The 27902-nt window shown below is 40.0% G+C and overlaps 1 protein-coding gene across 1 annotated transcript in view; it reads left to right on the forward strand.

The window, feature by feature from the left end:
* The first annotated feature begins 12494 nt into the window (after positions 1-12494).
* The window catches only part of hsf4 (heat shock transcription factor 4), a 24779-nt gene continuing 9371 nt past the window's right edge, over positions 12495-27902 (forward strand). The window contains exons 1-4 of the mRNA XM_078256173.1: positions 12495-12620; positions 21232-21340; positions 21453-21580; positions 24649-24773. Coding sequence (XP_078112299.1) covers positions 12495-12620; positions 21232-21340; positions 21453-21580; positions 24649-24773 — 488 coding nt within the window. The remainder of the gene's footprint in view (positions 12621-21231; positions 21341-21452; positions 21581-24648; positions 24774-27902) is intronic.

A 27902-nucleotide genomic window follows, 5' to 3' on the forward strand; every position in this document is an offset into this window, starting at 1 on the left:
ACTAATAATTAGTAAACATTATTAATTATAATGTAATTGTTTGTTAACAGTAAAATGGCTGTTTGCTAACAGTTAAATGATAATTAACTAAAGATTAATTAACTATCAATTTACCATCTATTAATGAGGGTTATTATAAAGTGTTAGCCAGTTTCTATCATACTTTATTAATGGTTGGAACATTATCGTACTTGGGTAACTCAAGTACATCTTCTAACAAATGTTTTCTGCCTTCCCTTATGCCCTTTTCTCTTTTGCTTCATTTTCTCCTCAGGGCACACTGATCATCCCTAACCTGACCTCAGTGCTGAATGAGGAGGGACAATGGAAATTCCCCAATGAATTCAACCCGGAAAACTTCTTCAATGACCAGGAAAAGTTTGTTAAACCAGAGGACTTCATGCCTTTCTCTGCAGGTATGATAGCATACAAACAAACACCACTAAGGATCTCATTGTATCAAATCTGCAGTTGTATGCACAGGCAGGGTGGGTTTAATCAAAGTTGTGGATGACTTTAAGGTCTTTTTTTTATGTCCCAGGTCCTCGTATGTGTCTTGGAGAGGGTCTGGCTCGTATGGAGCTCTTCCTCATCATGGTGACCCTGCTGAATAAGTTTAAGTTCATCTGGCCTGAGGATGCAGGAGAGCCAGACTACACTCCAATCTATGGGGTCACGCTGACTCCCAAACCTTATCGCATGGCTATTCAACTCAGGGCATAAGCCCCAGAATGAATGCTAAATGTCGTTTTGACCTATCATAAGGCAACAGACAACAACCAGCCAACAACATGTTGAGCTACCTATAATGTGGCCCCAGTGCCTCACCAAGACCTAGGAATAAGCTGCTTTCTTCATGCTACCCTAGGAAACCTCCACACAAAAATGCAACACATCTGGAGCATTTTTGTACAAGAGATCTCTGGTTTTGTACCTCAATGGTTGGCATGTCTAGCAATAATCCTAAATCCCTGTCTATCCTTCCTATCTTTATCTCTATGCATCGTAAACCTCTAACACTTCAGGGTTTAACATTAAGTTTTTTTATTTTCAATTGCCCAGTCAGGCAAGTAAAATAATTCTACTTGCCCAAGGTAAATTTTTACTAACCTCTGTACAAATAGTTTTTTTTATTAGTGGTTATCAAATGACAACAAAGACTCAAGTACATTTTTATATTTAGAAGTTTCATCGTCATCGTCCAGGAGAAAACTCCTTCTTCCAGGACGCTTGAAACATTCTCTTTCGCTTTAGCTTGTACGCAGCCATCATCATCTTCTTCTTCTTCTAACAAGACAGCCACCAGTTACGTGTCACTAACGCCAACTCAATTCTTGATTGGCCGACAGCATATTCAAATTAAACCATTCAACAAGCATTCTCCGACATGGGCAAGGGGCAAGAGAACGATAACGTAATTTATGATTTAAAGATAATCGCAGAAAAAATTTATTAAAACTTGTTATGGTTGCTATATTTACTTGCCTGGCGGGGCGTTTAACTTGCCCCAGGCCATTGGGCAACCCTTATTGTTGAACCATGCTCTTTCTTAGTAAGACAATTACAAAGTCAGCCTACTATCACCTCAAGACTATATCTAGAGCTAAATTGCATATGTCTCAGCAGGATTTGGAAAAACTTCTCCATGTATTTATCTTTAATAGACTCTAGGGCTGGGTACCGAATTCAAGACTTTTTAAGCACCGACCGAATTGCCTCTAAAGCATCAAGTATCGAAAAATGCCTTGTCATTCAATACCCAATTTCAGTACATAAGGAGTAAATCTCATCAGCGTCGGTGAGCCAATCAGCATGCAGCATGCTTCTACCAAGATCTAATAATGTCTATGATTGGCAGTCTAACGTTACACGTTGCAGAGGCAGGCTCACGTAGTAGGAGCTGAAAAATAAAAAGATTTGTGCCGTAACGTGTAATGTTGTAATTTATTTTTGTTTTATAAAATTGGTAACAAAAAAAGTATTGTTTAGGAACCGTGTCAAAGTCACAGTATTGGTATCGCTACCGGTATCGAATATTTTGTAACGATACCCAGCCCTAGTAGAATCAACTACTGTAATGTGTCTTTACAGGTCTGCTTAAAAAATCAATTAGACAGCTGCATCTGATTCAGAACACTGCTACTCAAGTCACTATGACCAGGAAAGTGGATCACATCCCTCCAGTTCTGAGGTATTTTACACTGGCTTCCTGTCCCTCAAAGAATTGATTTCAAATTACTACTATTGGTTTAAAAACCACTGACCGGTTTATGGCCAAAGTACATTTCTGATCTGCTGCTAGATTATGACCTCCAGGTGGTCTGGGACAGCTCTGCTCTCTGTCCCCCGAGTCAGAACTAAACACGGAGAAGCAGCGTTCAGCTGTTATGCACCACATATCTGGAATAAACTCCCAGAAAACTGCAGGTGTGCTGCTACTCTCGGTTCTTTTAAATCAAAGCTGAGAACTTTTCTTTTTCGTTTAGTAAGGCTAGTGTTAGTGTGTTAAAAGAATGTTCTGCCTCATTATTTGGGACAGGCTGTGGCTGATGAGGAATGGATGCTAAATTTGCTAAGTTTGCATTTAAATGCTTCTTCTTACTTAGCGGATTCACCATTCTTTTTCTGTTACCTATTACAAGATTAAATTGAGGAAGAATTTAATACACAAGGCCCGGGCTTGTCCTGGAAAGAGTCATGAGTGGCACTATGCGTGCAGCCTTGACCCGGCACATATCAGTTAAAGCTTGCTGCATTTTGTACACAAGCATCCTTATCAGTCTGGGGAGAAGGAGTTAGCTGCCATCCTAGCAGAGGTGCCTGGCATTTTACTTTTGGCCGGGGGGCAAATGATGGGGAGTAAGGAAGGGGGGTAAATTTGGTTCCAGCATCTACCAGCTGCTTCATCTCGTCAGTGAACTCCAACATGGGGCAGGGGGAAAGAGGGGAAAGGGTGAGTGGAGAGAGCAATGGCATGGGAGGGGTATCAGGGTTGGTGAGGGGGTTTGAGGGGTGTTGGATGGGTGAAGAGGGGGGTTTGAGATTTCTCGTCTCTGCTCTGTGGTCGAGGGAGCAGATGTGTGGGGCAGAAAGTAAAGTAGGTTAGAGGTGAACAGCTTTACTCCTGGCCATGTGTTCAGTGCCAACAGTCTGCTGAATCTCTCAACTCCTCTTCTGACTGGCAGTACAGGGCCACTGATAAACACCTCTGCGTTTAGGGATCTGACTGTGTTCAGCAGATCCATCAAGTCCAGTTTCAGCAATTCAGACTGTTGCTTTACAACATCATGTGACCCTATAAGCAGTATAATGTTCTTCACAGATGGGTGTGCTGCCACGATATCTTTGGGCCAAGTCAGACACCATGTCTTTAGGATGTCTTTTTACATCTCCCACAATCAGAGTTTCAGGCCCAGTCATTAGCTTTCCCTGTAGCTTTTTACTTTTTGAATTGCTCTGCTGAGTCCTTACCCTGCTGTATGACAATGAGACACAATCCAGGTCATCAGATGGAGGTCCAGGGTCCTGCAGCAGTGGAGCAAATCTGTTATCCAGTTGCACACTCGGTTGTTGGGGAGGCATTTTGTTGCTAATTCTCCCTTTTTCTGCTGTCCACGGTTGTGTCCTACTAAGTACAGGGGTTGAAGAGGCGCTTACCATGTTTCCAGTCACTGTAGGACAGGCTTCAGCTATTGGTAGGCCACGCTCACACAGAAAAATGGCCTACTATGTCGCATTTGTGTGTATATGTGTATGTGTGTGCGTGTATGCTGCTCTCTCAGCCTCTTTACCCCTCACCCTCCTGTCCACATTTTCTCCTATATACCTGAATAGTTAATATGGGTAAAGGCTTTGTTATCCACCTGAATATTAGGAGCTTGCCACATAAAATGTATCTTTTAAGGGCCTGGCTTGTCTATAATAAACCTAGTGTTATCATACTGTCTGAGACCTGGTTGAATAATAACATATCAGATGAGGAAATCAAACTTGATGGTTATGTTTTGTATAGAGCTGATAGGGGTGCTCGTGGAGGAGGGGTATCCACTTATGTCTCTTCAAATGTATTACAATCCAACCACCTTCTACTGAATAAGAAAAAGTCATATAGCATACTGTAATTTACGAATATTGTATCGCTCTATTAACTGTTTCACTCAAGTGATTAGGTTAAGAATTGTGTCACAGTTAATATTTCCTATATTAGACTATGCAGATGTTGTTTATCAAAACACATCAGAATCAAATCTTAAACCATTAAATGTTGCTTTCAATAATATATGCAGATTTGTGCTGAGATGTCCTTTTACTACTCACCACTGTTTAATGTATGACTCACTGAACTTATTATCACTAAAAGCCAGAAGACAGTGTTACTGGTACCAGGTTATTTTTAAATGTGTGTACTCTGATTATCCTCCTTACCTGAAGGAATATTTAATTCCATACAGACCCAGCTATAGACTGAGACATATCCCTTCTTCACTGTGCCAAACGTCTATAAAGAGAGTGGTAGACGTACAGTTGTGTTCAAAATAATAGCAGTCCAACATCACTAACCTCATAAATCAAATTTTTTATTAGGAGTGATATTTCCACATGGCAAATAATTTACTAGTAAGTGTTGTAGAGTCATAGAAAACCAACAGACCCAACAGTCATGACATGCATGCTGCTCATTCTGTGTAATTGAATCTGTAATTGAAAATGGCATGTTCAAAATAATAGCAGTGTTGTGTTCAATTAGTGAAGTGATTGATTCTGTGAAGAAACAGGTGTCAGTTATGGCCCATATTTGAGGAAGGAAGGAAGCAAATGTTGTGCATGCTGGTTATAGTGCATTTCACACTGAAATACTCAGCAAAATGGGTTGTTCCAGAAATTGCTCTGAAGAACAGCGGACTTTGATTAAAAAGTTGATTGGAGAGGGGAAAACATTGTACAAGTGCAGAAAATTATAGGCTGCTCAGCCAAAATGATTTCAAATGCCTTGAAATGGCATCCAAAGCCTGAACGATGTGGGAAAAAACGGTCAACTACCATTCGAATAGATCGAAGAATAGCCAAAATGGCAAAGGCTCAACCAATGATCAGCTCCAGGAAAATCAAAGAAGTCTTAAAGTTACCTGTGAGTACTGTTATGATCAGAAGGAGGCAATGTGAAGCAAAGCTATCAGCCAGAAGTCCCCGCAAAGTCCCATTGCTGGAAAAAAAAAAATTTACTGAATAGGTTGAAATTTACCAAAGAGAGAGAAATGGTGCAACATTCTGTGGACTGATGAGAGCAAAATTGTTCTTTTTGGGTCTAGGGGCCGCAGACACAGTAGATTTTGGGCCATAGTACACTGTGAAAACAGTAAAGCATGGTGGTGCAAAAATCATGTTATGGGGATGTTTCCCATACTGTGGTGGTGGGCCTATTTATCGCATACCAGGGATCATGGATCAGTTTCAATACATCAAAATACTTGAAGAGGTCATGTTGCCTTATGCTGAAGAGGAAATGCCTTTGAAATGGGTCTTTCAACAAGACAATGACCCAAAACACACCAGTAAGCGAGCAAAGTCTTGGTTCCAGATGAACAAAATTGATGTTATGGAGTGGCCAGCCCAATCCCCAGACCTCAATCCCATAGAAAACTTCTGGGGTGACATCAAAAATGTTGTTTCTGAGGCAAAACCCAGTAATGCAGACTAATTGTGGAATGTAGTTAAATTTTGAAACTGCCGCTGAAAACGGGCGAATCTCAACAAAGCTGGAAGTTGACGTAAGCATCCCAAATCCTAGTCTTTGTCACCCCCAACATTTACATAGGCTACACCACTGACCTGAGGTCAGCTTAGTCTTCTGAATCTAGCTAGGTCATGCAGATCTCCAGAGGTCCACTATTTAATTACTAAATTCACTTCTGAGACTTTTTTATGCGAGAAATCAACTATGTACAGGGCAAATATGGGCCGTTTTACGAAAAATGATGGCTAATTGCAAATTTTGTCCGACTGTGTGTCGCAGTTCAGCAGGAGCTCAGCAGGCTACGTGAAGTGGCCGGTGCTGCCTCGCCGCCCGGCGTGTCCTACTCCATAGAGTCGCTGTGAGCTATCTGGATCTCCGTCACGAAGGGAAGCCAGCGGCGCTCCATACCCACGCAAAGTCACCGGTTCTGGGTTACTGGACTAAAAAATGCAGAGGCCCTGATGGAGCTCCAGGGCCTGCAGCTAGCCGCGATCTTTACCCATAGGATTGAAGGGACAGTAGCAGCTAACGAAATCCCTAATTTTCACAAAAATGCATTAAATTGAAATCGGACACCATAGTTAGCTTTATAAGACCTTGGGGTATATGTTATATAAGTGGCGTGACGAAATTTAAACTAAATATACTCTAGTTATGCCGGCAGCTGGCATCCAGCTCCGCGAAGCTCCGCGAAGCTCCGCGAAGCTCCGCGAAGCGCCGCGAAGACCCGAGCCCCAGTAGTCCAGTAGCCAAGAAAACGGTGACTTTCACTGGGTATGGAGGTTGCCGTTTTCTCGTCAGACTGTGTGGAGCTCCTAAAGTCCGACACGTCTTACCAAATTTGCAATTATCAATCTTTGGAGGGAGTTGAAAGTCCATGTTGCCCAGTGACAGCCCCAAAACATCACTGCTCTAGGGTAGATCTGCATGGAGGAATGGACCAAAATACCAACAACAGTGTGTGAAAACCTTGTGAAGACTTACAGAAAACGTTTGACCTCTGTCATTGCTAACAAAGGGTATATAACAAAGTATTGAGATGAACTTTTGTTATTGACCAAATACTTATTTTCCACCATAATTTGCAAATAAATTCATTAAAAATCCTACAATGTGATTTTTCTGGATTTTTTTTATTTTTTTTTATTTGTCATTTTGTCTCTCATAGTTGAAGTGTACCTATGATGAAAATTACAGGCCTCTCATCTTTTTAAGTGGGAGAACTTGCACAATTGGTGGCTGACTAAATACTTTTTTGCCCCACTGTATATTCCTCAGATCATTTAAATGTCAACACAGTTTGGCTACTACACTGTCTTTAATCTGAGGTAGAAAAGACAAGACAACAGATAGTGAATGGCTCCCTCAAGTGGACAGCATTGGGTAATGGATTTAACGTTCAGTGTGATTTTGAAAATGAAACACTTTACATAGGCGTATATGTAGATGTAGGCCTATATAAAATAGATCAGTTTGTTTCGTTTTCCAGAATAAGATCGAGGAGAAGGCATCCATATGTCTGACTGAATATCCTTATTTTGGCCACTCAAAGGCAACTCTTACTGTAGGTAAGTGTTAGACTTCCTTCACTGGTATGTGAATGATTAAATAAAAAAAATTAAATTTTTTTTTAAAAAAGGACAAAGATTGGGCTGATCAATAAAAAAGAAAAAACAACAATAAAGAAAAAACACACAAAAAAAAAAACACCTCACCAACATAATGGCAGAGCCAGAGTAAAACTCTAGATCTCTAGAACTCTAGACTCTAAATCGATCAGAATCACAACTTCATCATGTTCATCTACTCTTTTTGCTTCTCGTGCTTCTCTTTCAGACCCACAGGGCCAAACATTTCTCTCCAGGCTTTCGACAAAAACGTCCCCGTGAACACGTATCAATAGATTAAAAATAACGTGACATTTACACAAATAAATGACCACACAGCAGCGCGCTACCATTATGATTACCTGAAGCTGCATAGACCACGGAAGCCACCCTGTTCATCTCTATTTTTACAGAGAAGCGATGCACGAGTCCCGTGTATTTAAAGCATGATTTATGCTTCTGTGTTAAATCTACGCTGTGGCTACATATGTAGTAGGGGTGGTACGGTTCACAAAATCCACGGTTCGGTTCGTATCACGGTTTTAGGGTCACGGTTTTCGGTTCTGTACGGTTCTTGTTATTTTTTCTTTTAATCTTTAACACTCCAGAAATATACTTCAGCATATGATATATAGCTAAAATTAGCATATTGAATGCATGTTGCACAATACATGCATACAGTGGGAGTTCTATCTATTGTTTTATTTCTGCTGTCATCATAGGTAACATGAAATTCAAAATGTTTCTACACACCAGACTATATACGACGCTGGAGCATCTTCCAACTCCGGGGAGCCTTCCTTCACTTTTCGGTGAACTATTTTCGTAAAATACGAGATCGTATTCAGAACGAGACGCCATTAGAGTCTGTTTTGAAATTCGGGAGCAGCAAGAACCACGTGACGCGTTCGTCCAATCAGCTGCCATGTGTTGCGTTCATGTTGCTCATCCCCCTCGTCGTTTCCAGTAAGTGTTTTAACATAGGTGTCGAAAGTGGGCACTATGGCAGTAAGTGGTTAGTGCACATTAACAGTGGACTGACGAACCGTGCGACACACACACGCTCCGAACCGAGACATGCAAACCAAGCGGTTCGGATGTTTTTTCATGAATCGTACCACCCCTAGTATGTAGGTATGTAGAGAAACGGACCCTATGCAGGACCCTACGCCATAACCTGATGTGCACCTCTCGAAAAAGCCAGAACCCTAGACTGTAAACGTCACGTTAAGCTTGATTTATGGTTGTGCGGAGGCTTCACGCAGAGCTTTCGCTGTAGTCTATGTAAGTGGCCTGAAGTTTATACTTGTGCGTTGGTGTGTGCGTCGATTTCTGTAAGAGAATGGCAGGGCCGGCATGTGTGTGTGCGTGGGAAGTGTGTGGTAGAGAGAGTGAGAGAGTGACGGCGATTAGCTTCAGAAAGAAACTGACTCTAGAGTCTTAGTAAGAGACAAGTTTCTCCCCTATGCTTTCTGACCACGGTGGGAAATCTGTAGCTGGAAAATTAACCCTCTTCTTGATTTAATGTTCTTTATGGAGAAGGAGAACCAGGAAATAAGTAGGGGGAAATGCAACGCTACCAAGCCACAGCGGAGCGACGTGTTATGTTACGCAGAAGTATAAATCAAGCTTAAACGTCACGTTAGCGTCACAGGAACAAACAAAATGTAGCAATATTATTGCGTAGCTAAACTTTGTGTTACCTACATTTAAAATTACAATGACCTGGCGACGCAGATGGTGTTGACAATGTGTGAGAACTCAACCGTTTTAGTTAAGTTAAAGTCCAGAAGTATTAGCAACAAATGTATTTAAAGGTCCAGTGTGTGACGTGTTTAGTTGTTCATTATCAAAATCTGTATTGCCCGTTCACAAACTTGTCCTTTTTCATGAATATTTACCACCACCATCAATTCCAAGTATTCCTTTTGGCTTGAAATTTTACATTTGCATTCGCATCAACTGGGGTAGACCCTCCATATTCATGCGCCATCTTGAAATACGTTAGCCGGTAAGAGACATACAGGACATATTGCTCCGCCTTTCGCGTTTTCGCTGTCACATGATAAACTCACAGGTGCTGCTAATGCTGCTAATGGGTATCGTAGCTTTAAAGAAGGAAACATGGAGGACCACATGTATTCAAAATCCAAATTTCAGGAACAGGAGTCTTCTTCTTCGCCCAGAAAAAGAAAAAAGATATTGAAAAGAGCAAGAGAGCGGCTTTTTGAAGCGTGAAGGCTACTGTAGCTGTAATACTAAATACGTACTTTGAACTGTGTGGCGCGAGAGAGTTGATTGCGATATATGATCTCAACGCTAGATGGGAAATTCCTACACATTGGACCATTAAAGTCTCAAAAGTAAAAGTACATATTATGCAGAATGATCCCTGTCCTCGTTATATTATTTTACCATTGGATTAATATTATTAATGCATTACCATTTAGTTGTAAACATATATAAAATGTAATATATTCCAACATTAATTTCTATCATTTTCATTTTCTCTGGATGAAGAGGTTGACACGTTGCCAAAAGATGTGATTGAGGACATACAGAAAAGAGGAAACCTTGGTTCAAGTCTCTGCTGTCGAGGATATGGACCACAAAGTGCAGTTTGGTGCAACCAGCCAGGCTAACATTCAGCTGGAAGAGGAACTTCTGGAGAAGAGGAAGGCTTCTCTTAAGGTCTTTTTCTCAGAGGAACTGGAAGAGAGACTCGTGGAGGAGAGGGAGGCTTCGCCACGAGTCTCTCTTGAGGAGATGGCCACCATGGTAAGCCTAGCAGATGGGGACACATCTTCGGTCAAACTGGAGACCAATGGGGCTGTGCACTTTGATGATGAGCTGGAAGTACTGCAGCATGAGGAAGTAATGGTTTATGAGACACATGACCTCCTGGTTCAGGACTGTGATGATGATAAGAAGAAGAAGAAGAAGAAGAAGAAGAAGAAGAAGAAGAAGAAGAAGAAGAAGAAGAAGAAGAAGAAGGGATTGCGTGCCTTTTTCTGTAGATTCCGGAAGATGATGACATGTTGCTTTCGTGTTTCCATCAAGCAATAAATCACAGCACTCCCTCTGCAATAATGTTGTTAAATATATTCAATAAAAACTATTAATTTTAAGCAATTAACCATTCTCTCTGTAGTTATTGTTTATGTACTGTTTTTGCATTGGTGTCAATTTTGAGTAATAATCCATTCAACATGCCTCATGAATGCACATAAGTTAAATGTTACACAAATGGACATCGGTGTCCAAACAAATTCCCTAATTTTCAACATGAATTCCAAAAACCTAAATATACATGAGACATATATACAGTTGGTTTGATTCAGGTAGCATCTTTTAAAATAATTTCTTACAACTTGTCAGTCAGCATTTCTTTCCCTTGCTTACATACAGTATATGCAACTAAAAATTCAGCGGACTGCACTGGACAGGATATATATTTATGGTTAATATTTTTAACATTTTAGCTTTGTATTTTAGTCACCTAACCACTTATCTGGTTCGAATGGCCACAAGGTTTGGATTATATAAGACTTCCTACTGTTTGTGCGTGTGTCCGGGTAGGTTCACAGGTTGGGATCTTCTATCACAGTTTGGAGTCAACAATTTTCTTTGCCATATATCGACTTAAAAGATGATGATGTTGATATGTCAATATGTGTCAATGTGTTTACAACTTGTTTTAAAAAACTGATTAATGCAGCTTTAAACATCATAACGGCCTAAATATAGCATTGAATATAAACTACTGTGACCTTTATTGAATGCAACAACATTGCTAATTGTAGCCTAGTCACAGTGTAGTTGACATTTTGTAAGTCCTACAGTAGTATTATATCAGTTGAAACTATAAACACTGAATCCTAAGATATTTTCACTTATAAATGTCTTTCAGCCAGATGTTATCATTATCATAATATAAATTAATTTTTAATTTTTCCATTTTATGATATACTTCTACTCAGGGAAATATATATATATATATATATATATATATTATTACATCGGCAGTCATTTTGTAGATTAGGATTTTACATACAAAACCTGTGATGACCTTCTAAAATATGATGTCTTGTGTATATGAAGTAGTTAAAATCAGGTCACATGACCTGCCACAAAATAAGAATACTGCTCACATGTTACTGCATAATATTATAACACGGACAGAAGTATTTTAGATATTTATTATTTATATATATATATATATATATGTATTTTATTGATAATACTTCTGTCCTTTTAACCAAGATAAATTAAGATTTTGAATGCAGGACTTTTACTTGTAATTGAGTTGTATTAATATAATGAATATAGGATCTGAATACTTAACACACGCTTAATAACAACGTCAGACAGTTGTGAAAATTGTCAGAAATGATAAGGGACCCTTTCTACCTGGCATACAGGTACACTGAATCCTGCACTATTCAGTTTTACCAGTAGCATTTTGATGGTTGGACACTGGTGCATTATTGAAGCTTTTGTGTGGATGCTGTATTGTTTCACTGGGCGGTCTCTTGATTGTCAGTGGGAGGCCGGTGGTAGGGGGAGGGGGGGGGCTTGAATGGTGTGTGTGTGTGTGTGTGTGTGTGTGTGTGTGTGTGTGTGTGTGTGTGTGTGTGTGTGTGTGTGTGTGTGTGCTGACATGGACCTTCTGTGATGACATTCAGTTGGATGACTGGTGTGGCAGGGAGGACAGAGAGAGGGGAGCGAAAGAGAAAAGAAACAGAAAAAAAAGAAACCGTAAGAGCAACAAAGATAGTTGAAGGGAGGATATATTAAACAGACAAGTCAAGGAAAGAGAAAGTGAAAATCGTAGACAAGGTGAGTTGTGTGGACAAAGGATGTACAGAGACAGTTTGACCGAGTGAAATGGAATCGAAGAGACTGAGACAAACTTGGGATTATCAGTAACGGATCACTAGAAGTGGAGTTTCTCCAGCATGGACTAGTCTGGGAGTCTGAACACATACATACACACGCGCACGCACCCAAGTACGTACGCACACACGCACACACACACACACACACACACACACACACACACACACACACACACACACACACACACACACACACACACACACACACATTTGGTTTCCTGTTGTGAGCCATCTTGGCAGTGGACAGGTGACAGTATGCAGGAGTCTCCAGGTGCCATGGGTGTAGATGGCAGCTACGCCAGTAATGTTCCAGCCTTTCTCACCAAGCTGTGGACCCTGGTGGAGGATCCAGATACCAACCACCTCATTTGCTGGAGCGCTGTGAGTCAGTCCTCAAAACTTACTAACTTACTGTACATGATACTGTAGAAACTCTGTGAGGAATGTAATTTTCACTTTACAAAAAAAAAACATTATAACGTAACTCTTAACCATCAACGTCTTTGTAAACACACTTTTGTGTCCATCATCTGCCTTCTGTTCTCTCATAAGCAACAGCACATTTAGATCAAATGATCAGCAAGTGTTAGCTACTGTATCACACAAGGCATATAATAAGTTGTGACTAGGCACCAAAATGCCGTTTTCATGTGACATGAGTACAACATCTTTAATGAAAATTATACACATTATTACCAGGGCTCGTTTCAGCAACAACAAGCCAACAACAAACTTTTTAGGGATAATAAACTTGAACAAAAAAACTATGCATTTACCGTTAAGCCTAGCTAACGTTACTTGTTTAACCTTGCTAACAAAACTGCTAAAACTGCTACTAAAACGTTACTTCCATACCTGTTCAGCTTGCTAACTAGCTGCATTTAACTTGACCCTAGCTAATGACTACTTGTTTAACCGGTGCCATGTCATTTCTCTAACGCTCCATTTTTCTGACCTCTCAATAACCCGAAAAATTCCCTTTGGTCCTACAGCCCACTAGTCCGACGTCCACCAGCGATATTACGAATCCCACTATGGCCACGCCAAGACCCACCCTTCAATAGCATTTATTGGCCAGGCGTCCATGCTTACGCAAGGTAATGTAACCCCATTTGTACAGGTCCTATCACCTGACCAGTCAGTTATCCTAATCTTAACCACTCTAGGTCAAATGCCTAACCCCAATCAATCGAGCTGCTTCGTAGGGCGGGTTTTGGCGTGGCCATAGTGGGATTGGTAATTTCGCCACCAGCGGGATGTCGGACTAGTGGGCTGTAGGACCAAAGGGAATTTTTCGGGTTATTGAGAGGTCGGAACAATGGAGCGTCGGAGAAATGGGCAGTCCCCGTTTAACCTTGCTAACGAAACTGCTACTTCCTTAGCTGTTCAGTTTGCTAACTAGCTGCATTTACCATTGAGCCTAGCTAATAGATACTTGTTTAACCTTGCTAACAAAACTGTTACTTCCATACCTGTTTAGCTTGCTAACAAGTCACTTGTTTAGCATGCTAACTCAAGAAGCAGAATAGCCCCAGAGAAAAAGAAAAGCTGTACCCACGGGTTTAATTTGTATTTTATAATATTCTAATATGAATATAGTTTATCATATAAACAATATAAATCACAAAAGCCAGTTGATAAAGCTAATGTTTGCTGGCCTGTGCTTTTAGGGCAGCTTGTTTTAAAGTTGCACTGCCCTGATGGTAAACTCCTGGTAAGTTGTGGTCTAGTAGAGGGAGGAAGCCTACAACAGTGGTGGAAGAAGTACTCAGATCATTTACTTAAGTAAAAATACCAATGCAGAAGAAAGTAAAAGTGCAGAAGTATCATCAGCTTAATATACATAAAGTATTACAAGTAAACCCCTGTGAATAATAGGTCATTATAGAGGTAGTTTGCATTAATGTGTACTGATGTAGCTGGACAAGTTGGAACTAATGTAATGACCTTATGTTCGGTAGTTTAGTCCAGTGGTCCAACCTTGGGTTCGGGCCCATTTAAAGGGTGACAAAATAAATCTGGGACTAGGAAATAAGAAACGTTTGTTTTGTTTTTTATGAAATATTGGATCATTTTACCTCTTTAGGCCTACAAGTATTTAAATAAAACCATTTGAGAAGTTTAGAGGGGAAATCACTCTTTGGCAGAACTGCTGGCACCTTGTAGACACCTGAAATGTGAGAGAGGTGATGAGGTCAAATGAATTAACAGATTCACACTACCACTTTACAGCAATCTTGTATTTATGAAAAGTTCCTAAGTTTTTATAAATGATTATATCATTGGTTGGTTAACCATTTATTATTGACATTTTACAGTATTCTACAGTAATAAGCCATCATAATACCTACATAAAAATCCCACTTTTTGTGTTTGTCAGGTTGTGAGTCTGCATTTACTATAAGCGTGGGAACTGTTTAATTGGTTTGTATCCTCTGCAAAAGTAGTGTGCTTTATTTGGTGTTAAAATGGCATTGTGATAACCACACTTACATTCTGCTATCAATTCAATTCAGTATATTTAAGAAGGGGACAGTGCAGATGAATAAAACACATAATTATACTTGGGTTAAAAATGCCAGAATTAGCAAAAAGGCTATTTTTCATCTGTGGTCCTCTGACCTCAATGTTAAAAAGCCTTTTTAACATTAACAAAGAAAATAGACAACACAAGCAGAGCAGAACAAGACACAGCACAAAGAAAAAATATTACCAACCAACCAACAAAGCACAAAGCAGCACAACATCAACATTAGCGTTTCACTTTTGACCTTTGACCCAGAGTGAGCAGCTACATGTTCAATTCTGTGAAAAAAGTAGTTAATCATTGTATCCCACCTCTTGTGCAAATGGGTTTTGCTATCTCCCGATGTAAAGAATTTACAATACTTTACACAATACTGATTTTCAGAGTAAAACAGAGCTACTGCAGTTGTTTGGTAAGACTGTAACATTGGGAGAGAGAGCATGACTCATCACTCACAGTGAGACAGAGAGAGATAGAGTCTGCTTGATTGGCTGACTGAGCTGAATTTGGCTGTTGATGAATAGATCCTGTAGCCTGGGAAAACCCTGACGAACTTCCGGCAAATTTGAGATTTGGACTGCAAGTCAGTCTGGCCAAGAGCCCATTTAAGCCCATTTCCAATTTTTCCAAATCGATGCACCAATCACAACCGTTGAGGCAGGCTTTACACAAAGACGATAGCGCAGCGACGGCAAGCAGCTTTTTGTTTACATTCAACATGATGGCCACCGAAGCGCAGCAACCCGTTGATGCCGCTGTCGCTGCTACGTCACCCGGATCGTTTGGTTGAAGGACTATCCAATGCGCCCAGAGGTATTTGAGTGGTGTACGTTGGTGAAGCCCCTTTGAAAATGGGCTGTGAATGAACCTTCCCCAGACCCTCTCTCAGTTACAACTGAGAAGGGTCTGGCGTCAACCAGGCTATAGATTCTGCACTCTGGTGAAAATATAGTACCTCCTTACAAAGCTCCTTTCATCACTTAGGTAGCATTATTTCATATAGAGTATCCATCCAGTGACAGTTGGTGATGTAGAACATTATTGCTGACAAACTCAAGTTACTAGAGGTGTGACGAGACACCCAGCTCACGAAGCGAGATGAGACACGAGATTGGGTTCACGAGATCAAGGCAAGATTTTAACACTATTTTACAGAAAACTACAATGAAGAAATAAGACTGGAAAATAGTCCTTTATTCAATCGAAAGTCCAACAATGAAAACCGAGCACTGAAAGGTTTTGCCACAAACTCAGATAACTGGCTTCTCTCCTGTATACAGTTACACCGTTACTTATTCCATATGTATGGTGGAGAGATCTCTCTTCACTCAGAGAACCAAGGTTACAACATAACTAAGCGTTTTCTGGCAGTAGTTGAGACCAAATGTTTTCTACTTGAATGTGTCACTGTACAGTAGACAGAGAGAAATAAAGCTTATTTTACTATTGTTTCACATTGATTGTGTTCTGAAGCACAAATAAATTGCCATCAAACACTCAACAGATGATTTTTGTGAAGACAGATGCTCTTTTCTCCTCCTCTGCATTTTATTAATTGCAGCAGTAAACAAGGAAGTAGGCTACTCTAGTATCAATTTATGACCATTATAGGACGAACAGAGAATATTACTCTTTGTTTTTTTTTTCATTCAAAGTAAAGTTAGGTTTTGCTGTTCGCTTACCGACTCATTTTAATAGAGAAAGAGAGTGGTCTGCGCGAGACAGCGCCACAGTAAACTGCACGCTGCGGACACGTGTGTGTCTCGGCCAAGAGAGAGGGAGAGGGAGAGAGAGACAGAGAGAGAGAGAGAGAGAGAGATAGAGAGAGAGAGAGGGAGAGAGAGAGAGAGAGAGAGAGAGAGAGAGGGAGAGAGAGAGAAAGGGAGAGAGAGAGAGGGAGAGCGGCGGTACTCTAACGTTCTAACGCTGGGTTTTACAGGCATCTTTTTTCTTCCGTTATCGCTCTGCAAAAGTAAACTCGGAGTCAACTTTGGAGAACTTGTGTACTGATATCGCAAGACATATTTTACCTTGACAAGAAATCTTGTTACGTTTAAAGGAACACGCCGACTTATTGGGACTTCAGCTTATTCACCGTATCCCCCAGAGTTAGATAAGTCCATACATACCCTTCTCATCTCCGTGCGTGTCGTAACTCTGTCTGACGCAGTGATTAGCGCAACACCTGAAAAGCACCGCTGTTACTCTCTGCTCCTCACCACGGGGCTTCTCAGGTGCTGCGAGCAAAATCACTCCGCCCAAGTAGCAGAAGTTGCAGTGCTTCGCCTTCTGAGAATATAGTTCCCAGTTTGCATACGGTTATAAGATGGTTGTGTCTCATGTGACTTTGTTATTTGTACACGCTGTGACTATACAAATTACAACATGTAAATAGGAAACTGTTGCCGGTATTTTGTCACTTATTGGGAGCAGTAGGCTAGATGAAGCCAGTTACCTCCAGGATCTGGGCTAAGCTAGGCTAGCGGTGGGTGCGTCAGACAGTTATGAGTTATGACACGCACGAGATGAGAAGGGTATGTATGGACTTATCTGATACGGTGAATAAGCTAAAGTCCCAATAAGTCGGCATGTTCCTTTAATCGTGGGGACGAGATCTCATCTCATCTCTACAAGTTACATATTTCTGTTTCAGTTTTAAAGGACATAAAAACAAAAATGTTATAATTTTGTTCTCATACCAGTAAATAATCAGTGAGATTTGTATGTCGCTGTACACTTAGTGTTGATGAACAAATGAAATTGCTGCAAAAGTGCTCTTTAGAATCCAAAAATGGTAAAAATGACCATGAAATGACATGGCATAATAATCTGTAATCTGTAATCTGCACAAAATAAAGTCTTCTGAAGCTAAACTTTTCTGCTTAAGGTTTAAAAATCCAACATTTCATTGTATATTTTTAGCACAATAGCATCAAAGTTATGACTCTAATCCCCTTTTTTGGTTATCAGTCTTATGTCATATTTGGAATATATTTACATGAAATACAGAGTAACCTGTTAATTTGATTAGTTAGCCTGGGAGCCAGACAAATCTCCAAGCTCATGTTTCATTTGCTCAAGCAGATACATCTGGCCCCCTCTCGTTCAGACAGATTTCCAGCCAAAGAGAGCCTGGGCGGGCCAATCACAACTGTTTATCTCATGTGGGGCGGGTTTAAGAGAATGACCGTCAGTGGAGCGCCATGCTTGAATGTAATTACCCGAACGTAGTTACTGGATGTAACAGGCAACCTCCGTCCAATGCAACGCACCAAGCTCACAAAACTCTGATCAAACCATAGACTGTAAAAATAATGAAAGTAGCAGCAGTGACGTCACCCATTGGTTTGTGGACTACCGTTTTTAAGCCTCGAGTTTGGCAATTTAGCTGTTGCACTCTTGGTTTTTTGAAACCGGACGTGGTGATTTTTGACAAGAGGGTGGAGCTGGGGAGGATGACACGGCCATGCCAGTGTTTATGGTTGCATTGGCTCTGCGCTAAGCTAAACGCTAAAGAGGGAAAATTATTTTTCAACCCTTCTGAAGCAAGTCAAAATGTTCCAATTAAAGCGTAACTCTCGCCAAAATGCAACCTAGGGTCTTTTTGTGAATGTACCCGAGTCAAACTTTCGTTTAAAAGCATATTTAGGACGGAAGCGTCACTTTTAAGATTTACAGTATTCTCGTTTTTCGGTCAAATGTCCTTTTGAATGGGAGTCCTAGGGGCACTTTTATGCTAGCCTCAAAATAGCTATTCTTAAAACACTGATAAGGCTCAACACAACATGAGACTTTGCTCGAAGTATCGCCAGGGGCTCTACACATGAACGCAAGCATTGAGAACATTGTTTGTGTACCCAGAGTTTACTAAAAAGAAGGGTTTTGAACAACTCACGTTAGCAGTTGTTGTTTACGCTATCCGCCATTTTCCCAGTCCAAAATAGGCGATCTCTGAATGCGAATGAACGGACTCCATAGGAGGAAATGTCATTCTTATATGAGGCTCCTTTTTCAACTACAAGGTCAATATTGTGTTTCACTAACGACAAAACATCAAATTATCCGTGCATCTATATGGAACTAAGCTTTTGGAGCTTTCCATCTTTACTCTCCTCCCTCGACTATTTTTGACTGGCTCGATAGATGGCGACCGGAAGACCAACAGCTACAGTGAGTTGTTCAAAACCTTTCTTTTTAGTAAACTCTGTGTACACGAACAATGTTGTCAATGCTGGAGTTCATGTGTAGAGCCCCTGGTGATACTTCAAGCAAAGTTTCATGTTGTGTCGAGCCTTCTTAGTGTTTTAAAAATAGCTATTTTGAGGCTAGCATAAAAGTACTCCCATTCAAAAGGCCATTTGACCGAAAAACGAGAATATGGTAAATCTTAAAAGTGACGCTTCCATCCTAAACATGCTTTTAAACGAAAGTTTGACTCGGGTACATTCACAAAAAGACCCTAGGTTGCATTTTGGTGAGAGTTACGCTTTAACTTTGATGTGAAAACATACAGTGAGAGGGTCAAAGTTTGAGACGAAAACATGGAAACACCCAAAACAAGTTCATGGCTATTTTAATGTACACAATGCCATGGATGAGCATTGCTAAGCCTCTGTCCTGATTGACAGGTTGGCGTTTAGCCACACACTAAACCATGCCCTGCTTTATCATCAATTTTAAAATACATTGGACGATAATTTACAAAATGAACATCATGCTGTATTGAAGAATACTTGAAACTAGCAATTGAGACCATAAACTCATTCTCAAAATGTTGACTGAGGTAATGAATCAAGTGAGAAGTAGGGTCATTTTCCCTATAGACTTCTATAGAAAAATACTCAATTTTGTAACCATGGAGTCGATCCCTGCTGGAAATTAGACATAATGCAGATTTAAGGCACTTCTGCATTGGTTTCTTCAACTTTTCAGACCCGGAAGCTTCGTCCATTATTTTTACAGTCTATGGATCAAACTGTCTAAGTAGGCGGTGCTGATCAAATATTAATCAAGCTTCTGTTACTGCATTTCCTATTTCTTGCCTAAAATGTTTCAGAAACATATTTTAGTGTACTGTTTAGCGGTAATTTAGTTAATTTAAGTTTATGACCCTTCTGCCATTTTTTTCCTGCTTCAAAACGGACCAAGCATTGCCCCAACTTGCATGTGTCCCTCAGTGCTACATCTTGCATTTGCTAACAGTTAGCTATTTGGGACCAGTCTATTTCCAGGAGCGAAACCATTCATTCCTAAAGTTGCATTGCTAATCTCTTTCTTCATCTGTTCTTCTCATCTTCTTTTTCATTTGACTCCTTTCATTTTCGTTCAAATATAATATGGCAGTTTAACAGATAATTTCTGCAATTTTGATGATCAAGCGTGCAGTGCAAAATGGAGGAGAGGCTGGACAAATTAGGATGAAATAATTCTCCATTTTACCAGGGTCAGAAAGGTCTTCACTTAAAGTGAGGTACTGTATGTACTGTAGTACATCCTGTTTTTTATCTAGCAATAGCTCATCCCTCTATATCACAACACTAGGCAAGCCTTTATGGGACGCCTCACACTACCTTTACCTAAATCTAATGCCATAATGAAAACTGTAATGTCTAGGGCAATGTCAAATTGGAACATATTACCACTGCATTTAACACAGATTACAAGTGAGATCAGTTTTAAAAAGGGAGTAAAATTAGCATTTAGTCCAAAAGAAATCATCTTAAATGGCATATGATAGTGGGGATGTGAATGTGGATTAATGTACTGTTGTTTACCTAAGTGCAAACGTGTCCATTGGTTAAGTGTGTTAAACATTTCTTCAGAAGGAAATGTGAATGTATCAGTAGAACTATATTTTATTGATCATGTGGAATTATTATTATTATGATATATATATATATTTATATTAAATATAATATGGACGTATTAATGTAGCGTTTATTGTCTTGTTTTGTTTTATCTTTTGTGTGGACCCCAGGAAGAATAGTTGTTACTTCCATAACAACTAAAGGGGATCCTAAATAAAAATAAAAAATAAATATATGTATATATATATAGCTGTTACTGCATACAGATTTCAACTTCAAAACAACTAAACTTTGTCCCTGTGCTGTAATTTAAACAGGTCATAAACAATGATTCCTTTGATTTTTGACTTATTTTCTGAACAATACATCATTCACTGAAAGGTTTTAGCATCTCATAGAAACACAGTCACACTGAAAACAATAGGAAAGTAAAGCAATAGTAATGAGGAAAAGGTAATGAGTAACCAGACAAGTCAAGTTATGTTGATTGTAAAGTAAAATATTTCACTAGAAATGGACCTAATAGAAAAACTTTAATCCATCATTTACAACCTGCGGGGCTCTGTCTTGACTATAAATGTTCCCTCTGTCGACACTGAATGGGATATGAGCAGAGATGTTGTAAACTAACTACATTCCTGATTGCTCTCAATTTCAGTCTGGGACAAGTTTCCATGTGTTTGACCAGGGACGCTTTGCCAAGGAAGTTCTACCAAAGTACTTTAAACACAATAATATGGCGAGCTTTGTTCGACAGCTCAACATGTGTGAGTACACTCATCTTGTCTTGTTTTTCTTGTCTTCTCTTGTCTTCTCTTCTCTCAATTGCAGTATGTGTTTATACTTTGTGTATGTTTGCTCTTGTGTTTGTGGGTCTAGATGGTTTCCGTAAGGTGGTGAACATTGAGCAGAGCGGTCTGGTGAAGCCTGAGAGAGACGACACAGAGTTCCAACATCTGTACTTCCTCCAGGGACATGAACACATGCTAGAACACATAAAGAGGAAGGTATGGACACACACAGAAAAATGCACACATACACAATGGCCCAAAGGCAAACTGACCAGAAAGTCTCTTAACCCCTATGTTGTCCTCTTGGGTCAAAATTGAAAATCAACACTTTTGTTTTGTTTTTGCTATTGACACATTTTCTAACGTTTTTGTCCCTTTTTTCGGCATTTTGACACTATTTCTCACTAACATTACTAACACCAACTTATTACCACTAGTTTTTCTCTTATTTTTGGAATTCATGGTCAATAAATGTCATTTATAGGAAATGATTCCTAATTTGAAATTATGAATTATTTGGATTTATGTTGATGGATAATCACAGACGTGTGTAGTTAGGAGACTGTTTTGAAACCATTTACATTTTTTCAAATGCTATAAAATTGAATACCCAAAATTCAATGAAAGCAGTGATCAGGTACATGCAATTGTACTTGCTTTTGGGTATTTTGGTTAAAAAGAAACCCATATTTCTGATATAGAAGTTTTGACAACAGAACAAATATGACCCAAGGACAGCATGAGGGTTAAAATAATGTACACAGATTTTATGTTTGCATTGTTGAAGAAGTCTTTCATTTGGAATTGTGCAACTGAACACATTTACACTGGCATTACAAGCAATGGTGTTTGGGATTCTCCCAGTCGAATGGATAAAGGTGGCCTTTATGAATGTGGAAGTTATTCGTCTCTAAACACAACGCTTCTGTCAGACCTCCACAGTATGTGGATAGATGGTAAATAAGTGCGTAGAGTAGCTAATTAAACGCAGCAGGAATTACTTGGTAGTTTTATAATTTTAAATAATCCAACATGATGTTTTGCAATGTAATCAGGAGTAATGCATTGTCTACGAAAAGACAGAAACGTGATCTGTAAAAGTGGAATTTCGGACACAAAACGTAAGATAGTACCAAGCTAGCAGGAGCTATACAGGCTAGTGGCTCCCCATTGACCCTTTGTGGGCAGACAGCTCGGTCATTCCCTTGTCGGCAAGCTGCACTGTATGGATTTAATGGAGCTTTATCAAGGTAAAATGAATTTCATTGACCAGAGGCGTGTGAATTCTACTTTCCTTTTTTTTCTTAAATCAGTTTGTTGTTGGAGCGGACGTCTACATTTTGTTGAAATGTTAATTTGTAGATTGTAATCTTAATTCTAATGGCATTAGATGACTGTACTTTCAACATAAAACTGTCTCTACAGGATTTCCTGAATAGATTTCTTTGCAAAGGTTCTTAAAAAGTGAAATCCTTTCCATGCATTACGTTATATGCTGGTCTATAAGTAGGGTTGGGTACCTAAACACGGTGCCAATAGGGCACCGGTTCTGACGTAAACAGTAGTAAAGAGACCGAATAAGAACGAAAATTTCGGTGCCTTATTTCGGTGCCTGACTTTTTTTTTTTTTCAGAAGCATTGCTGCAGAGGATGCTACGTTACCATTAGCTAGTAGCTGGATTAAACACAATGGTTAAAATGCTGACAGCTTACGTTAAGCGGTGTAAAGTGTGACTGTATTTCCCTGTAGAGGATTCCAACACCGGGACGTAACAGTCCGCAGCTGCCGTTGTCGGAAAAACAACACACACAGCCTTGTGGTGCATTCAAAGTTATTGTAAAATACCCTTTTCCCATCTGGTGCTTGTTTTTGTCGTTGACCAGCAATTTACTGGTGAAATAAGTCATTGTAAGTTATTGTTATTACATTATTAATCAATTATTTAATTTTGACCATATGGACTTAGCAATAAACAAGCCGTTCTTTAATGTCGCCAACTGTGCTCCTTTTTTTTAAATATTTTATATTATATACATTATAAATATATTATATATATATATATATTATATATATATATATATATATATATATATATATATATATATATATATCGGTTCAGGCACCGTTTAGGCACCGGCAACGTTTTAAAAGTATCGTTTTAGCACCGGTATTGGAAAAAACCCAAACGATACCCAACCCTATCTATAAGTCAGGTGCCACCGCAGTAATGGTGGCTTGTCTAAGCTGCCGCCTAGGACCTGGATTTGTCTATAAGCCACAGTGGCATTTTGAGCTAAATGCTAATGTCAGCATGCTGACATGCAGACCTTCCTTCACAGCGCTGTGGAGGAGGGTCTGGCTAGTCCACAGCATTCCGGGATGGGAGAAAGAAGTGCTCTGGTTTATTGGCATTTCTTTAAACCAATCACAATCGTCATGGGCATCGCTAAGCGCCGGACAGAGCCAGCATGCTGCTGAAAAATAGCTTCGGAAAGGAACTTGTTTTGGTGGAACATTCAAAAGTTTTTTTAGCAGAAAACTCAGATTGGACAAATTACACCTGATACTGATGGGAAACATTCGTTTCTGCTTTTCAAAAATGTTGACTCAGTAATTCCACTAGATGAATAGTGAAAGGATTACCAAAGTTATTACAATTAGCCACAAGGGGGTTACCTTGCACGGCAGCTGGATTGCAAGATCACATGAGAATCGCAGGATCACGTATCACGCGCAAATCCATCTTGTCAGGCTTCAAGTAATGCGTCCAAACAGCAGCGGAACAAACCAAACAGCGTCCAGTGCGTGTGACGGCCGCGACTGTTCGTTCAAAACAAAAATGATAGACGTGATTTTTCATCCAATCACCTTTAAAGGTGCTCTAGGCGATGTCACACATTTTTTTAGGCTACAACATGCTTTGTCACATACAGCAAACATCTCCTCAATATCCGCTAGCTGCCTGTCCACTGAACACACTGTCGAGATATTTCACTCAAACCCACAAATGTTAGTCTCGTGATGGCGCTTGAGGAAAACTCAGGGGATCGCCATAGTCATTAGGGTTCATCCTCTGGGGACCATGACTGTCCGAACAAAATTGTTGGCAAGCCGCTCAATAGTTGTTGAGACCAAAGTGGACAGACTGCCATCCCTAGAGCTATGCTCTTAGTGTGGCTAAAAATGCCACTGAATTTCTCTGCTCACAAACAGCAGAGGGAATGTGTGGTTATATGTGCTGTATCTGAGTACGTTACCGAGTTAGGCTGTACTGTGTGTTCAGGTATCTATAGTGAAGAGTGAGGAGACCAAAGTTCGCCAGGAGGATCTCAGTAAACTGCTGTATGAAGTCCAGCTTCTCAGAACACAACAGGACAACATGGAGTGTCAGATGCAGGACATGAAACAGTGAGTATAGAGATTTTGTATCTATAGATCCTCAGGGACCCCGAAAGTTCCACCTTCAATTTCTCTTGATTGGTTGTATATTATTTGGTTAATTGCAAATACACAGGACCTGCATTATAACATTACCTTCAGGCCCTGTCTTGTAGAGGGACCTAAAGTCTAGTTTTTAGACCTGGATTATTTTGGTTAATATTTTGCATATGTTGAAAAAAATTGCTTGCCATTAAATGACATATAGGAAACCCAGGATCAGGTAGTATTCAGGATTACTGGTTGGTGTCAGGTTGTCTCAGTAAATAATAGAATCTGCCATTTATAGTCTGCAGTGTGTGTACTGTACTCTTATTTCATTATCTCACCAGTACCTGAAACAGGATGCTCTCACCAACACAGCCTTGTGTAGTTTTAATGCAGGGCTGATTTCCGCTCAATGGGAACTTGGAAGTGACATGCCCAATGCACAGAGTGCACATGTGACGGATGAGGGTCAAAAGGTGCCTTACAACACATTTCTGCCCCTGGGCCCCCTTACAGTTTAATGCGAATATGGTGTAAAGGTTATGTACATAAAAACAAAAATTCTTAGGTCAGGTCAATTTGATACATTAGTAGGGCGCAGTCGGCACAAAATATTAAAACAGATCTCAAAAATGTATTTGATTTGACAGTTAAATTTGTCCACTGAGTCATGGCGTAACAATTTTGTAAAAATGAAAACCTTAATGGCAAAGATTCTTTATGTTTCGTGAAGAAAATACATTTGTGATGCCTTATCGTTTACAATCAACACCCCCTTTTTAATCATAATTTAGGGGGGAATATGAGAAGAGAGAGATGTTATTCCTCTTGCTAAGTTGGAACAAATCACCCAGTGGGTGAACTAACTTTTTTCTCTAGAGGCTATTGTTGCTCAAAATAGCTGCTGTGTGTCTATTGTGTGGTGGAGCTGCATTGTGCTCTGTATTGTTTGCTAATGCGAGGAGAGAATGTTCACCTGCTCACCTGACTAACACACACACCAATGACCAAATTCTTAGAAAGGATGACCAGATGTGTGCATGTGCACATGTACGGCCGTGCATGTAGGCGTGGACAATGTTCTCTCACAATATATTCCGACACAGACTTTTGTCTTTAGTATTTTGTGCACACATGATGAAAAGAAAATCTCCATTCCTAAAACAGATAGAATGTATTGAGCTGCTGCAAAAGCTGTGCAGAAAAAGAGAGAGAGAGCTCACAGCTGAGTTTTCAAGCTCTTTTTCGCCTCAATTCACTCTGAAGGTTGGACTGCACTTGCACATCCTTGAAAGTCTTGTAATACAATCCTAAAAACACAGATCTGTCCCTCCCAATATCCCATCCTGGGACTGCTCTCCAGGCATATGCTTGTGACAATACTCTTGAGTAGCTTACTAGAAAATTACGAGAGGCGATAGCAGCTGAGTATATCACCTACCATGCTACCATCACACAGTGGAAAAAGCTAAATAACTGTTAGGCTCTTCTTTACATGTCTCTACAAGATCACATGTGCACCACCTTGGGGTGAACTGTCTAGAGGTAGCAAGATACCTAAAATAGTGTATAAACACACTTGCTGTGTGTCAAATTGCGCACTTTTGTACTTACTAGGGCTGGGACAATTTGCTTTTGTCCCGATTTGATTCTTTCACGATACATTGTGTGTGTGTGTGTGTGTGTGTGTGTGTGTGTGTGTGTGTGTGTGTGTGTGTGTGTGTGTGTGTGTGTGTGTGTGAGATGAACAATAAGTCAATAAGTGATATCTTAGTCAAACACCAACATTTAAATGACATGCTAATCCCATTAACCTTTCAATTAGATTGCAGGGTTATTTGTTTTGAAGCTGTGATAGGCAATTTGTTTTTTGGCGTAGTTTGACAAAAATTCCATATTAACTTTTAAGCATATTATTCAAGTGGTGTAAGTGAAAACTAGACTTCTGCATCTCCCCTTGGCTCTGTTTTTAGGCTTTAGAAAATGTAGCCCATCAGGGGAGACTTTGCCCAATCACAGGTAATTTCAGAGAGATAGAGCATTCCTATTGGCTCTTCTGTGCATGCATATGCCCGTGCGACAGAGAGGGGAGAGGGAGAGCTGCAGGAAGAGGTCTCACTCTACTTCTCTTACTTTACTCGCCTTTTGAGGCTTTAAGGAGAGAGCTGCGTGAAATCTGCTAACTTGCCTCAAGTGATTTTCCTTGAGTCAGCATTGGTTGGGTCCGAAGACTACAAGTTTGAAAATAAAAAATAAAAATCTGAGTGTGTGGAGTAAGAAAGAAGTGATCTTACCAAACCTCTGTAGCCCACTCCTCATCTCTGCTTGATGCTAACAGCTCGAGGCTAAATTAGCCGCTACTAGCACAATACACCTGAAATTCTGACCCAACTGTTGGTGGAGTTTTACTGTGGGTAATGGAGTCGCCAGGTTTTGACATGAAAAATAAACATATCTCTAGTTCTGCTGCATCAATTTTAATACTTTAATAACACCATTATAGTAGCGCAATGCTAATTTCGTGGAGGACTCTTTAAGGGTACGGGTAAATGGGCACACTCTTCAGTGGCAGGTAAGAGGGTGCCATCTTTATTAAAAACCTCTGGACCTCTGGAATAGAGTGGCAAAGTCCCTCCCCTTACTGTGGACCACCATGGGATGTTATTTCGGAAAAAATATACGGTAGAATATATTAGTATGAACGGCAAGAGACAAATCATTTTTTGATCCCGTTGGAATTGAGCTATGAATAACACATATAATGTTTGAAAATTTAAAACCTAATTTTGCAAGTCAAAAAAGTCTCAGTTAGAAACTCTACTCACCCCAAAGTCGCATTTGTGACACCTTGTTGAAGCTACCATGCCTTTGTTTTGTACCAGGGCGAAATGTTACTCACAAGCAAAAGGTCTTGCTCGTTCTTTCCTTTCTTGGCTGCTAAAAAGACGCTGGATACAACACATTAGGTAAGATAACGTTACATGTGTTGTGTAACATAGCTAAGTTAGGTAGCTCGCAAGCAAGCTGGGCAGCAAGCAAGGTAACGTAAATTGTGTGAGACGAGATATAGAGTTCGGTTTCACACAAAAATTAAGTAGTACTACGACAAAT

This window comes from Sander vitreus, chromosome 8 (assembly GCF_031162955.1).
Source record: "Sander vitreus isolate 19-12246 chromosome 8, sanVit1, whole genome shotgun sequence".
In the NCBI taxonomy this organism is placed as follows: Eukaryota; Metazoa; Chordata; class Actinopteri; order Perciformes; family Percidae; genus Sander; species Sander vitreus.